Source organism: Durio zibethinus, chromosome 3 (assembly GCF_047325235.1).
Source record: "Durio zibethinus cultivar Kanyao isolate XHJ-2024 chromosome 3, ASM4732523v1, whole genome shotgun sequence".
NCBI classification, from domain to species: Eukaryota; Viridiplantae; Streptophyta; class Magnoliopsida; order Malvales; family Malvaceae; genus Durio; species Durio zibethinus.
The window spans coordinates 3,057,170-3,073,143 of record NC_143164.1 but is presented as its reverse complement, the minus strand read 5'-3'; the positions used below and the strand labels follow the sequence as shown (position 1 = coordinate 3,073,143).

Here is a 15,974-nt window from a genome sequence, read left to right as displayed (position 1 = left end):
AGAGATATCATCTACAGATATGAACTTTCAGAGATAATCATTTCGGACAATGCCAAGAATCTGAATAGCAAGATGATGCAAGAAATATATGCCTAATACAAGATCAAGCATCATAACTCGATGCCATACTGTCTAAAAATGAATGGGACAATTAAGCAGCTAACAAAAATATAAAAAAAAATTGAAAAGATGATCGAAACCTATAAAGATTGACATGAAAAGTTATCATTTGCACTGCTTGCATATCAAACGTCAGTGCGCACCTCTACTAGGGTAACTTTATTTTTTTTTGGTTTATGGGATGGAAGCTATATTGCCCATAGAAGTAGAGATCCCATCTTTGAGGGTTCTGAAGAAAGTTGAACTAAAAGAGGCTGAATGGGTTCGAGAGCGTTATGAACAATTGAATTTCATTGAGAAAAAGAGGTTGACTGCATTGTATCATGGTCAGCTATATTAAAAAAAATTATAAAGGCTCATGACAAAAAGTTTAACCCGGTTGCTTTCGAGAAAGAGAGTTGATCTTGAAAAAAATTTTTCCAAATCAGCACAATAATAGAAGAAAATGAACTCCAAATTAGGAAGGGCCATATTTGGTAAAACGGGCTTTCTCAGGTGGAACGTTGATATTGGTTGAGATGGATGAATATGATTTGTCCCATCTTATAAATTCTGATGCTGTGAAAAAATACTATGCTTAAAAAAATAAAAAATAAAAAAAAAGACAAGACTCAAGGCAAAAATCTCAAAAGGGCGATTTGAGTCATAAGGGATTTATCTATGTAGAAAACTTGAAAATACAGCTTAGATAAGGGAAACATAGCATCAAATCTAAAAATTCATTAGCATGAAAGCTAGCATGTTCTGAGGAGCTCTAAGTTGTTAAGTGAATTGGGTGGTTGAGTTTTTCAAAAAAGATCGTGAGATGTGTTATCATGATTATCCGATTGTTCATTTTTAGGCATTGTTCCCCTATACCTATCTTTGTAATTCATGGCCAAAATTTATCAACATTTTTGCTAATAAAAGGCATTTTACTTTATTCTTTGTGTGTTTCTTCTATTGACTATTTCCTAATCATTCTTATTCTTTTCTTCTCCATACCTTGCAATGGAAAAAATGTGTGAATACATTCTTACTTTTTGATATTAAAATAATGATTGATAAATGAATAATAGCATTAAAGATTTCTACATTACATTAGAAAGGTCGAGAGTGATAAGGGCAAATTTGAGATGTTCAGTTCCTGATAAAGACATTGAATTTGGAAAGGGATTTCTAGTAGAAAGAATATGAAAATTAAATGAAAGAAATTGTTGAGAGCTATGCTGATTTGATCTTCGAAGAATAAAGGCTTCAAGGCCCAATAAGAGAGCTTGAAAAATTTGAGTACCACAACTGAATGGGAATTAATTAGCCAGTATTTGCATAGCATGCATTGCATTTCGCATAGCATATATTACCTTTAGGAAAGCATAGTGCATAAATTCAAAAAGTAAGGGTATTCTAAGATCCTACGTGGAGAAGACAGATGTGAAGACTTTATGATGTAAAAGTTTCAAATTCGAGAAATAGTTTGTGAGGTAAGATTCTAATTCTTGAAAAAAAATATCTCTCGGTATCAAGATCGATTTGTAAAACCCTTGGGTATAATCTCTTGAAATTCCTTCGAACATGATCTTTGACTCCTCTAGACATGATTGTCAATGAGCATTTATTTTTTCAAAAGTTATGGTTGTCTCTATTTAGAAAAACAATTTATTTTTTTCAAAGTTGTGGTGCTTCTATTTAGATGAGCAATTTATTTTTTCAAAAGTCGGGGTTGCTTCTGTTTAGATGAACAATTTATTTTTTTCAAAATTGCAATGCCATTGTTTAAAGGAGCAATTTATTTCTTTAAAAGTTGTTAAACCTCTGATTAGAGGAGCTTTGTTTATTTTTTTTTCTCAAAGTTGTTGAGCCTCTGTTTAGAGAAGCTTTGTTTATTTTTCAAAGTCGTTGAACCTCTGCTTAAAGGAGCCTTATTTATTTGTCCAAAGTCGTTGAGCCTCTGGTTAGATGAGTTTTGTTTATCTTTCCAAAGTCATTGAGCCTCTGCTTAAAGGAGCCTTGTTTATTTTTTTTAAAGTCATTGAGCCTCTGATTAGAGGAGCTTTGATTAAGAAAAAATAAAAATATAAAAAAAGGGATCGAGTTGAGTCTTGAATGTGTGTCTACGTCTTTGTACAATTTCTGTTTCACAAAAAATATGAAAAGAAGGGCAGCTATAGATATTCAATTTGGTCTAGGCCCGAATCAATTGGGCCTGGTCCAAATGGGCAAGATAGGCTCACATTTTTTAATTTATTTATTTTATGTATTTATTTTTATTATTAGTATTATTTTTTATTATTATTATTATTATTATTTTATATTTTTATCTTTTTTTTCTTGATTAATTAAGAGATAATGATTAGACTAATTAAAAATAATCAAAAAAATGATGAAGGTCGATTTGACCGTGAATTTGAGGGCAGGTAGAGTTGGAATATGATTTAAAGATTAAATCTCAATCTCAGATGGAATTGTGATTGATCAAAAACTCTTCTGATCAATCCCTATAAATAGATGTTGGAACACAGAGTTGAAGACACACAGAAAGAAAGAAAAAAGAAAAACAGAAGCAAAAAAATATTGTTTAGCAATTTTAGGAATTTTAGATTTTTTTTTTGAATTTTTGGCTTTATTTTCTAGAAATTTTTTGGAAATTTTCAGAATCCGGTGAATTTTTTGACAAAAATTCAAGTTTTTCGGTGACCATCCGACATGAAAACCTAATTTTCGATGATATACCCAAAAATCGATGACTTTCCTAGCGATATTCAACCAGAAATGACGATCAAAAATCATCTAGAGAGAGAAAAAGAAGAGAAAAAAATAGAGAGAGTGTGGGGGGAGAAACATTTTTCCTTTTATACGCAAGTTAAACGACGTCGTTTTGCGTCAAAGCTTAAACAGAATATGTGCATTTTGTCAAGATCTGACCCGACCCGAGCGTTAGCCCATTTTTGACCTGCGTCTAACCCAAGTGCCAGCCGAGTCGAGCCGCGCACTCCTGAGCCGCGTTTTCGAGTCGTTTTTCTTCCTGGAGTCGAGCCGATTTCAGCCGCTGAACTAAGTCGCCTTAAGGTTATTTATTTATTTATTTATTATTATTATTATTTCTAAATTAGAATTATTTGGTATTCCTTAATTTTTTTTATTTTTTTAATGATTTTCCTAAAATAAAATTTTCAAAAAAAATATTTTTGAGAAAAAGTTGAAAGTATCAATTTTCTTTAAAAATAAAGTTTCTAAAATAAAAATTTTCAAAAACATTTTGGGGAGAAAGTTGAAAGTATTAATTTTCTTAAAAATAAAAAGTTTAAAAATAATATTTTTAGGAAAAAATTGAAAGTATCAATTTTTCTTAAAAATAAAATGTTTAAAATAAAAATTTTCAATTACTTTTAGGAAAAGTTTAGTATAAATTTTACTTGTACAAAAGTAATAAGTTTTTTTTAATGAAAAGAAAAATATTTATATCAAAAGGTGAATCATTATTTTTATTTTATTTTATTTTTTTATATTTTTTTTGTTAAATAATCCGACGATTGAGTCTCTGCAAGTGAAACAGTAATTTTCTTGTATACTCTTGAAGTGAGAAAATATTTTTAATTTTTTGTCAAAAGTATTGGAGTCAATTAAAAATAATTTTCAATAATTAATTACTTGGTAAAATTTTTAAGGCTTAATGGATAACACGGAATCAAGCTAGTATCATCTTTCGATAGACGTTGTAAGGGTACTATAACTTTTCTCACTCGTAACCGAACTCCTGAACCTTGTTCTGATTAATAGATCGAACTTATTTTTTTAGAGACCTTTAAGCTTAAGTGTTCCTTGATTGATGGTAATTCTTTAAGTTAATATCTAGCAATAAGTATAAAGATTTAGACGTTACGAGAATATTTATTCAAAAAGTTTTACATGCAAAAAACCAAGAGGAAGGAAAGAAATTCTCAGCCAAACCCACTGCAACTCGTCTCCAAATCTGGTAGGGTATGGAGTAGATCACAAGACATTAGCAACTTTTAGTTGGTCCACATTCATCTGCTTGACTGTAGCTGACGTTATTCTTTGAAGCTGCATTTCCCTATAAATTCACGTTCTTTATCGGCGTTGCAGAATCTCACACTTTCCCAACCCCATTTCTGAAGAAGATGAAGAAGAAGAAGAAGAAGAGCGTTGGACTTTGCCCATCCATTCCAACTCCCTCTTCTTCTTTCTCCTTATTATATAAAGGATTCTTCTTGCAAACTTTGATGGCCCAACCTACAGTTGTTGCTGTTATTAGTGTTTTTATTCTGTCACATTCGTTCATATCAGGTACTCACGGGAGACTTTGAATGATCGATGTTTAATCAGTTCTCGTGTTAATTATCAGGATTTGGTTTCAAGTTTGGTTTTTTTTAATTGATTTTCGTTACATTGTAAACAGGAGTGCAAGCAACAACCTTTACCATAGTAAACAAATGCGATTATGTGGTATGGCCTGGAATTCTCTCAAACGCAGGTGTTCCAACACTTTCCACAACGGGCTTTACTCTCCAAAGTGGTGAAACCAAAACAATTACCCCACCGACATCATGGGGTGGTCGCTTTTGGGGTAGAACCCATTGCTCCCAAGATTCTACCGGAAAATTTTCATGTCTGACGGGTGATTGTGGCTCCGGGAAGCTAGAATGTTCAGGAAATGGCGCTTCCCCACCTGCCACTTTGGCTGAATTTACTTTGGATGGTGCTGGTGGTTTTGATTTTTATGATGTGAGTTTGGTGGACGGTTACAACATCCCTATGTTAGTAGTTCCTCAGGGTGGGACAGGGCAAAATTGTACCTACACTGGCTGCGTAGCTGATCTCAATGACTCGTGTCCTTCAGAGCTCAAGGTGATGAGCACAGACAGCGGCGACGGCGTCGCTTGCAAGAGTGCTTGCGAGGCCTTCCGCCAGCCACAGTACTGTTGCACAGGCCAGTATGGCACACCCGATACTTGCAAGCCTTCCTCATACTCGGAGATCTTCAAGACAGCGTGCCCACAGGCCTACAGCTATGCCTATGATGATCTGACCAGCACCTGCACATGTGCGAATGCTGATTATATCATTACTTTCTGCCCTTCCCCTAACACTAGGTAATCTACTTTACAAGCCCTTTTCAACTTTTGTTTTCACACTTTTAACGTTAAAGAGCAATTTTGTCATGAAAAGAACGTTCTGTCGACAAAGGCAGTAAATATAAACGTTCGCGTGAAGGGTTTGTCAGTTATGGCGCAACTTTTCACATTGCTCTGAGAAAACAAATAATTTGCCATCTTATTATGTCGACTGTGGCACATGTTGACGTTTACGTGCTGATGCCGCTAACCGTTGAGTTACAGTCAAAGCACTGGGGTGCTAGCTGAGCCAATTAATTCTGAAGATTTGGTGTATAGTTACATCTCCAATAAAGAAAATCATAATTACAAATCTAGTTAACAGTCGTGCCTCCTTGGAATGTCAGGTAGGGTGGGGTGTAGAACGGCCTTTGTGGGCGTTCTGGCTGAAAATGATTAGCTGTCTAATTAATGCATGTCCATGAACATGCATCAATCCACTGGGATAGGCATCGCGTTTTGATACCAAACCCGCAAATTGAGACCAAGGCTCTGCCAGACTGAATACTTGCACGCCAATGAAAGTTCTATTATTGTAGTTTTAGTTAACGGGCAGTTCACGGAAATAGGAAGTAATATAAATAAACACGTTGGCATTTTTGTCAACATATTTGCTTTTTCTGAGTTTTTAACTGTTAATTTTGGTGCGTAAATTGCAGCCAGAAATCATCGCGAGGGCAGAACACAACAACGACGACAACGTCATCTCTAACCAACAGCACAATGGTGTACCAAGGTGCCTCGGACGACAGCGCGGCATCATCGGCCACGTGCACCCACGTGTTCGGATCACATGCGATTGCGGGAATCGTTGGCATCACATTGGCGATTTGGTGGTCGTGACAACCCTTCTCCCTTGTTGCCTAACCTTATCTGTAGGGCTAGGGGCCATGGGCCGTAAACTTAGAAATATTACATTAGCAAAAACAGGCAGAATATAGCTAAGCCCCATTGAAACTTTGGTCCATTGGGGTGGTTGGGGATGTCCGTATCATTAATGGGTGGGCTTGACATGATGACGTGGGATCTAGTCATGACAGAAAAAACTCACCCGTCAATTAAATCGAAGCCCCCTAGCCGTTTGCTCTATCTATAACAATCCAATTGACAATATGCAGAGAGTGGTGGGTTTTTTTTTTTTTTGGGGGGGGGGGGGGGGGGGGAAGGGAGTGTTTAAGGGCCAAATGCACGAAATCGGAGGCTGTTAGAGTTGAGAAACATTTTTCTATTTTTATTTTAGGTTCCATTTTTATATTATAGAAAGGGATGGGATTCATTTGATTGCTGGTTTTTACGAATCTATCAATTAGATTGTGTAAAATACTATCACATTTGCTTCCAAATAAAATGAATTATTTTTATTACCAATTTTTCTCTCCATATTTTGTTTTTGTTGGATTTCCTTGTCATTTTGCATAACATATTCCAACGACAATATCTTTCAATTTCTATTATTAGTAAACCTTTTATCAACAGTGTGCTGCATGCAACTTTTTTGATAGCAATAGATGTGGAGGATAAGATTATCTTTTTACCTAATTTGGTGACTTGTGTAAAATGTGATGTTAAGAGACCATGAGCTAAAGCATTTAAATTTGCAATCAACATTATTGGATTAATTTTCAAAAAGAAAAAAAATGGCAGTGGTGTAGGAAAGGGGAGTGGGGCCTTGGGGTGGCGGGTATATGTTCAAAAAAAGAGTCGATAATTCACCTAAAAAAAACAAAAAGAAAGGGAAATATTTAAAAGTATATATATATATATATATATAGTTTGAATAATGAATATAAGCATACTAGTTTGGTCCACATTTCACAAATTGTGATGTTTAAGTTTTTCGTCAGTTTGAAAGTTCAACAATACTAAAAAAATTGGTTAAACCATTATGGAGGTTACCATTAATTCTGTGCATGATAGCTGGCAGCCAGGCACATTTTAGTTGAATGGATAACTGATAATGGCCCATATTGTCGGTGGCAATGTGTAAATAAACAGAAAACAAACCATAAGATTTAGTCCAACCTCCTAAATTACATGAATAAACAACGAGTTATTTGAGAAAATATGATTGTAATTAAGGGTGAAATCGAGTCGAATCGATACAGTAAAAAATTCGAGTTTGAGCTCTGCTCGAACTCGATTGAGTTTTATTTTTTTAATCCGAATTCAATTCGTGATCGAAATTGAGTTACTCAAATTCGCTCAATTAAGTTCGATTAATATGTTAAAATAAATTCGATTTTTATATTCGATAAGAGTTCGATTATTTGTACTTGAACTCGAATTCGAAATATTTTATTAATTAAAATAATAATAAAAATTTAAATATAAAAATTTGATTAAGCTCGCGAGCTACTCGAATCGGGTATAAAAATATTCAAACTCGACTCGATCGATAAGTCGAACTATTCGAGTTCAAGCTCGATTCGATAATAATCGAACCGAATTTAAGTTTCATTCGAATCAAATTCAAATAACTTATTAGTACTAATATATTATTTATACCTTTAATTACAATTGAGGCAACTTTCTTCTACGCATTTTATCTTCTAGTACTGCCCTTGGCCTCCATAGATTTATTAATAGTTCATTCGAGTTTAATATAATAATTCTCTCAAAATCACAAAAGCAACAATAATGCATTTGTGAAACCTTATTCATACATATTTACAAGTAATCCTGTTTTAATTAGGCCAGAATATAATATTATTATTTGGGCAAATAATTTTTGCTAATTTAGATGCTCTAATTGGCTGCAACATGCATGTTAACATCAATTAGTCACAGCCGCAGTGATTTGATCCACCACAGTCGCACATGGGTGCTTTCGTCATGCGCATGGACGTATGCTAATGCTTATCCATTCAAGGGCAGCGGAAATTAGAATGCTCGACAGTTGCGTGATTAACCTTTGCCCGGACAACAATGTGTACATTAAAGAGATAGATGAAACGTTTTAAGCTCTGGATGGTGAGATTGATTATAGAGAGATTAAAAATAATCATTACAATTATAATTAAAAAAATTATTATAATTATGATTAAAAAAAATTTTAATAAAAAATTTACATTAAATAAATTTTGTTAAAGTTAATATCTAGATTCTATTTAAAATACGATGAATTCAATCGTATTATATTAAAAATACGATAAAATCCAAATAGGGCGTTAGTCTCTGCCGCTAAGCTGGTGACGCTATGGCCCCATTTTGCTAATAGCCCACGCTCAAAACTGTTATGGCTGAGAAGACCGGGAATCTCCATTAATTAATGGAGGATCAGGTCGTTCTCATTAGCTAGCGTTGGTAAAATCTCACGAGACAAAACAAAAGTTCACGGCCGCCAAGCCATTCCAAGGAGCAAAGGGGGTAGTCAACCGAATATGGATGATTTGTTGGTTTCATCAGTCGAATTCCAGGGGGTCAATAAGCTCAAATCCAGCAGTTTTTGGAGCACGCAGGCTGCAATTTATAGTTTTTATCACTATTAATCTTGAGTGTGATTCGGACTCTGTATTGTTATGTGCATGTTTGAAACAGACAAAAATGCATGTGGTTAGATGTCTGCTTTTTTTATATTTTACCTGCCTAATTGTATAACCTGTTGAATATGCCAAAATTGAGCTGATCCCCTCTTTTAGGTAAAATATAAGTCCAGGTTCTGAAGAAAAAGACATTTTATGTTTTGTTGCATTGAACCTTTGATTGTTGGGTCTTTGTTAAGAATTTTGTTTGTCAAAGTTGATGATCCCGGCTAAAGGTTTGGTGGTGAGGCGAGTCTCGTCATGATCAGACGTCAGAGAACATGTTGGTAGTCCAAGGGAAGCATATGCTTTGCTTGAAGAAGAGAAAACAATACGCTATTTGTTCATTTGTCTTGTCAAACTCAAGATTCTTATGTGTACTAATGGGTAAGGTTGCTTTAGAATAATAATACTACTGCTTCTTATAATCCTTGTTTACTATTAAACTTTGAAAATTAAAAGCTTCGCCATTTTTGACTAAGCAAGGCAGCTATTTTATTTGAGAAAGCTGATTAGAGATGATGGCTTAAATAACCAACTAGTACACCTTGAGAAAGCTGATTATTTAAGGACGCGCAAAATAAATGATTGTACACCTTGATACTTCATATACTTGTTTATTGTCGCTTTGCGTTTATGAGTTCATCAGTCACTACGGTCTTCAGATACTGGACCATATGATTTTAGGCCTCAATTCAATGGGCCTAAACAATTGATGACTGATTGGGTTAGAGTTTGACGAAACTTGGTAGAAATCTCCTGGCCTTTGTGCAATTGCACCAAGCCCAGTATAAGTTGTAAGAATCCTACCAAAGATTAATCATTTCATTGCGGACTGCAAGGCAATTTAGGTTAGGGTCTCTTTTCTAGTAAAAAAAATAAAAGGGCAGACTTCTTTTTGACTATTCTAGAAGATAAATTGGGGGGCGATGGTAAAAGCAAAATCTGAGACAATCTCCCTCTTTCCAACCTTTCTACTCTTTTTGCTTTTCTTGTCATATTTGCATCCACGTCGTCTTGCTGACCCTTTTGACATCTTTTCCACATCTCTTAAACCAAACTCGTGCGTGCATTACCTAAAGAAAAAGCTTTATTAAACTTAAAGACTCTGAGGCTAAAACTGTTTAGGTCCCATGAATCTATGATATTTCTAAATGTATCAATTTAGATGATGCATATTGTGGGAATCCCTTGATGATTTGTGTTTCTTGTTTCCCGCCCTATAGAACATGACATATCATCAACATGGCGGCGTGCCCCGTTAAACCTAATCTATTATTTCTTGTGCGAACCAAGGTATTTTAGCGAGGATTTATCAAGGATTTGATACGATTGATGTTGACTCTCCTAACAGAACATACGGAGTCGAGAAAAAAAGGGGAAAAAGCAAAACTCTCGCTGCTTTTAGAGGGCCTTCAAAATCAAATTTAGGCTTCTGTCGGTATGACGCAAATCTTTACAAAAGAAATAGAAAGGTGAGACTGAGAGGAAAAAGGAAGTGATGGGAAAAAATTATATGACTAGCAATTATCCAAACGTGTACTTTACACGATGGATACCATGTCAAAGGACACTCTCAGATGTTGAAACCTGAAAGAACTCTGTTGCTATGATAGTTGAGAGTTATACCTGACTGCAGATGCAAAGCTAATTAAGTAAATTAATTTTTTCCACTGCATTCAACATGCCACGCTACTTTTATGCTGTCATGGGACGATCTGCTTAAATTTATGATAAGTACTATAGGAGATGATCACATAAAGTTGATGTGATTTTTATGTCCTTGGAAGTTAAGGACACTTATCAGTATGGCGTTGGATTAAAGTAAACGGCGTCAAGCTCTTTGTCACCAATGCTGGGATTCTTTCTTTTCTGTATGGATAAGTTTGTCCGAAAGCTGCAGAAACTTTCGAACATGCAACGTAGTTATGAAATTCCAATTTTATATGCAAAAATAAGTGCCAGTCATGCATGATCAACCGCTTGTTTTGGTAGGCTAGCTTTAATTTCCTGACTAATATCAGCCACAAACAATTAGTATATTGTTCTTCCTCGAGCAGCGAACCTTGGAAAGGGAAACCTTTGAGCACTTTTACGTGTAGGTGATGTACTTATTCTGACTCTGCATGTTTCAATAGATAACCATGTAGCGATGGTGCTTATTTTTTAATAGTAGCATTACATGTTTTCAAAACCGCAGCCACATTTGCAAGAAACAGATTTGGATATTTTTCTTCTCTACATGAAAAGGCATCAACTTTTCCACATGCAACGTAGGCATTTTCGCTTTAGCACAACATTGGCATGTGCTTTCGGACACGCCATTTTCCAAAGCTTTCTTTCATTTTAACGAAATGTTTCCAAAGCTTTCATATTTAAGTCAAGACAGTCATTGATAATTTGTTTATTTTGAAGCAAAAAATTACTGCATTGGCTGCCCTGACCTTTCTTGAGCATTAATCTCTCAATGAGGGCTTAATTTGTTGAAGAAGTTTGCAATCTAAATGCAGTAGCGTTGTGGGAGACGCGGAAATAAATCAAATGATGATGACCCGGGTGGCCAGCGGAGAGTAAGTGACAATCATAAGGTCCCACAGCCAAGTGCCTTCCACGGCAACACGTATTCATTGACGTGGATCAGCATCTCTTTTGCCGTTTTGCTAACCAAAAGGCAAAGTCAGTTCCTACTTTTCTCCAGTACTCCTTTTTATAGCTTCCATCCCCAGGCCTCATGTATCCTCGATTCGGGTTTCAGCCTTCGAATTGAGTCCAATTAAACGTTCAACATGATCTATGTCTTTTCTTTTAGTATTTCCATTTTAAAATTCAACAGGTTACGTGGAATAATCACAACATGATCTATTCTTTCATCATATTTGTGAAATTTAACTACTGGGATTGGCATTAGCAATTTGATCGGGGAAAAAAAAGTGTGATAAAGAAAATCTTCTTGTCATTGTCATATTTAATCCAGTCTATCCCTTAGGCCAGCCAAATGATGTCATCGAGTCTTTTGTCGCAGTTGGAAACATAATAATTGTCACCTATTGCTATCGGAACAGCAGAGATTGTATCAGTTTAAGCAATGTTTGAGCAGCTGTTGATCTGTTTCTTATCCCATCTTCTAGCAGAGTTACCCTTATCAGAGCCCACCATAAGGGCACTGAAAAAAGAGTGACGATAAAAAGGTGAAGAAAAAGATGATTTTCACATTTCTAGCCCATAGATTTCAGCATGTTTCTAAAGCGATCGAGATCAGGAGAAAAATCCATACCTAGCGATATGTACTACACTTGAACGACCTCAACCAGATGATCAACAGAAGACGATAAAGATTAATGGTTTACTAATTAAATGTCATGAAATTAAGCAACCGATCCAAAGTCAATCTTTACTTTTCTTTTTTCTAATCTTTAAAGAGCAAAAACAAATGAATAATCTGTTTCATATTCTCATTTACATGATTTGAACAATAATCATGTTACTTGATACTTTCTTTTCATTTAAAAACACTTTGAACTTAGAAATATATATATATATATATATGATTATAAGATGCAAAGAAGAAAAAACTTGAAACGTGTAGAGGAGATTTTTTCTTTATTTTTCTCCGGCGAGGGTTGTTCCTGATCGGCAAATTTAGCTAGTCGCACCTAATAAATTCAAATGGTAAAAAATGTGCTTCACTTAGAATAGTTAAACTTAGTTTTTGTTTTAAATGACAGAAATACCGAAATATTTTTGGTTTTGGTTCTGGTTTTTTATGATTTACAGTTTCTTGCAACTTTTAGACTACTGTACTAAAAACTACGTGGTTTGTCCTTTATACAACAATAGATTTTATTCCAACTTCCACCCTATCCATCTATCTATCTATCTATAAATATTATATATATACACAGTAAGTGCGACCAGCTGATGTAAAATTTATTTCCTATCATCAAATCGCCTGCTTCCGTTCCATTCCTGTCTATTCTCTGAGAAACGAGAAAGGAAACATCGAACTTAACCTTTTTTTTTTAATGAAAAACCTCAAACACTCTTCCAATTCATGAGCTCCCAACCAACACCATTAAACTAACCTTTTTCTTCTATTCATCATCATCACACTGGCAGTGCAGCCTTTTTCTTCTTGAGAGAAAGGTATAATCTTCTTTATCAGCATTCACCAACCCATTTTGATATATTAACATTTAGTTAATTATACCCCAAAATTTCATTCAGATATATGGATCTGATCTTCTCTACTTGTTTATTCAGTCTGCTCTCCATCTTCCAAGGTAAGATTTTCAAGAATTCTTCCAACTTTTTCAATGTTGATTTATAGTATATAGTAGCGTTAACATTTACAGAGCCTGCCTTTATATATACACAGGGATTTCAGGGACTACATTTACACTTGTGAATAAATGTGACCACACAGTTTGGCCTGGTATCCTTGGCAACGCTCAGTTAGATAGCACCGGATTCGAACTACCATCTGGTGGGTCCCGAACCTTCCAGGCGCCGCCCAGTTGGTCAGGTAGATTCTGGGGCAGAACCGGATGCACATCAGACCCAAACACAGGTCAAGTCACCTGCCAAACCGGTGACTGTGGTTCCAGCCAAATCGAATGCAATGGCAGAGGTGCAAGCCCTCCAGCTACTTTAGCTGAGTTCACGATCGGCTCAGGAACTCAGGATTACTACGACGTTAGTTTAGTTGACGGATACAACTTGCCAATGATCGTGGAGCCAAGCGGTGGGTCAGGCACCTGCTTGTCAACAGGGTGCGTCAATGACTTGAACCGGCAGTGCCCGAATGAGTTACGGGTTGGGTCAGGTGAAGCCTGTAAGAGTGCATGCGAGGCTTTTGGGACTCCAGAGTATTGCTGCAGCGGTGCGTTCGCCTCACCCGACACCTGTAAACCATCTGCTTACTCGGAGATGTTCAAAGCGGCGTGCCCAAGATCATATAGTTACGCGTATGACGATGCTACGAGTACGTTTACATGTACAGGAGCTGATTATACGATTACATTCTGCCCTTCATCAACAAGGCAAGCACTAAGGATAGAAATATTCCACTATTTTAATTCTTTTTCTTTATGCTTTTTTTTTTATATATAAATGATTAGGTTTTGTCTGGGTTAATTTTTCTACATTAGAATCCATAAAACAAAAAAAGTGCTAAATGAAACAACTTTGTTCTATTTGTATCAGAACAGAATCTCCTTTTTAACCATTGCCGTAGTTTTTAAATGGTAAATAGCTCCATTTAGGTTTAAATTCAATATTATGTTAACATTTGTGTTGCTGCAATGTCAACATTTTTATTAACCATTGCTGTGATTTTATATTTCAACAGTAAAAAATCTGCAAGCAACACGACCCCAACAACAACAGGCACAACAGCAACGACGATGGGCACAGGGCCGACAAGCACCACATATGGATCTATTACAGGGTCAGGAGAGGTCCCAACGGACGACACTAATTCATGGTTACTAGATTTTCTTACAGGGGAGTCTTCCGGGACTCTTTCTTCTGCTGTTTTCCACACCACATTGTCAGCTTCAGCAATTTCCTTTCTCTTCCTCTCTATATTTTATTCGTAATCTCAAAGTTACATAAGCAGCTTATTTAATTAACAGCTAACGTGGAAATTAATTTGGGATTCTTCTGCATTATGGGGAGTACCGCTGTTGAGGTCCAGATTGCAAAGCCCAATTTTCCAGGCCACGTGTATAGAAAAACAAAAGTATTACTATTTTTTTTTTTTACATTATAATTTAGTTTTGGCAGAGTTGAACACCAAAAGCAACAAATTCGAAAAAGGAAGAGCTTTAGTCATGATTTTTAATTGACTAATTAGAGGGCATTTGAGGAAAGTGTTACATTGCGGTGAATCTGAGCAATCTGGTTGGTATCTGTTGATGTGTAGCTGATAAAGGAAAGCCCCACTTTGCTGGAATTGCAAGCTGGGTAGTTTAAATTGATGATTTACTTTAGCCGCAATGAGTCTTGCAATTCTGGTATCTATGACTAAGGCCATTCTTCCATCATTTCCTTTTATCAAATTTGGTTTTTTTGTCTGCAATCTGCATATAAAACACAAGCAACTTAGCATACATAATAAATTAATGTATCACGACTACAAGAATGACATTTTTGCATATGAATATAAGAGAATGAGATTGAAATATGCAAGTATTATTCCCTCTTGTTTAGCTGCACAAACTAAAATCAATCGTGTGGATTAAGATCGGCATTGCTTTTTATCACTTGGGATTGAGCTATAAATTCTCAAACATTGGCAGATCCATGCTTTGAAATAGTGTGTTTATAGACAATTCTAAAAATTAAAAAATAAATAAATTTGAAAGAAAAAAAAATTTTAAACACCTTCAAAATTTTTTCTTCAACATATTTCTGTCAATAAAATTAATAAATTTATGAGTAAATTCATATATATATTATGAGTAAAGACCTTCCAAAAAATCTAAAATCCGTCAAAACTTTGAACTGCCGACTCCTCAGTTCTTGTGCATATTTTCGGGACAGATACGAGGTAAGTGGTGCCTGAAATCAATCATGGATTCTTACCAATGGTCTCATAATTATGAAGAGATCAACTAATCATATGAAGTTCCAAAAACTACAAACAATGAGTATACTAATTGTCATATCTCAGCTTGGAAGTGAGCATATAAATTTCAACCATGCTAGAAATTTTTTGTTCCAATAAAGTGTGCGATGGAATCTAGATATGCCACTTGAATCTCTCCGGCTTTGAAGATTGAGATAGAAAGGTAAAGATTCCCAAAATTGTAATGACACTTGTAAAGCCCGAAAAAGCTACCGTTAGGATTCCATTTTCAGTGGGTTTTGAGCGGTGATAAATTGGCAAACTTGCGGACGGGACCCTTCTGACCTCCCTTAAAATTTGAAAGGAACAAAGCGACTCGTCCTATCTAGGCATTGCCACTTTCCTTTGTTGAAATTGGCCGCGTGGTCCAAAACCAAAGCCCCCATTTTATCAGAAGGAAAGGGAGAATTTCGTCATTACATGATAGAGAATATGATTAAGCCGCAAAGAAGGCGTTACATAAGGATATGAATATTACTCATATTTAATAAGAAATTAATTTTTTATTTGAATAAATATGAAAATAAGTATTATATTATAAATATAAAGATGATTACTATAATTTTAAATTTTTATTATATATAAGAATGA

The 15,974-nt window shown here is 35.3% G+C and overlaps 2 protein-coding genes across 3 annotated transcripts; both read left to right on the top strand.

Moving 5' to 3' along the window:
• Positions 1–4,024: 4,024 nt before the first annotated feature.
• On the top strand, positions 4,025–6,602 carry LOC111303009 (pathogenesis-related thaumatin-like protein 3.5). 2 transcript variants are annotated; one of them, XM_022899022.2, is made up of 3 exons: positions 4,030–4,407; positions 4,520–5,213; positions 5,894–6,602. In XM_022899022.2, the coding sequence occupies exons 1-3, from the start codon at positions 4,242–4,244 to the stop codon at positions 6,075–6,077; spliced, it is 1,044 nt and encodes a 347-aa protein (XP_022754757.1). In that variant the 5' UTR covers positions 4,030–4,241; the 3' UTR covers positions 6,078–6,602. The 2 variants fall into 2 exon arrangements, with proteins under 2 accessions (XP_089614185.1, XP_022754757.1); XM_089758059.1 differs by lacking the exon at positions 5,894–6,602 and having other exon boundaries at positions 4,025–4,407; positions 4,520–5,217.
• Positions 6,603–12,336: 5,734 nt separating this feature from the next.
• Positions 12,337–14,892, top strand: LOC111303080 (thaumatin-like protein 1). Its single transcript, XM_022899134.2, has 3 exons — positions 12,337–13,035; positions 13,131–13,794; positions 14,103–14,892. The coding sequence occupies exons 1-3, from the start codon at positions 12,984–12,986 to the stop codon at positions 14,350–14,352; spliced, it is 966 nt and encodes a 321-aa protein (XP_022754869.1). The 5' UTR covers positions 12,337–12,983; the 3' UTR covers positions 14,353–14,892.
• The last annotated feature ends 1,082 nt before the right edge of the window (positions 14,893–15,974 follow it).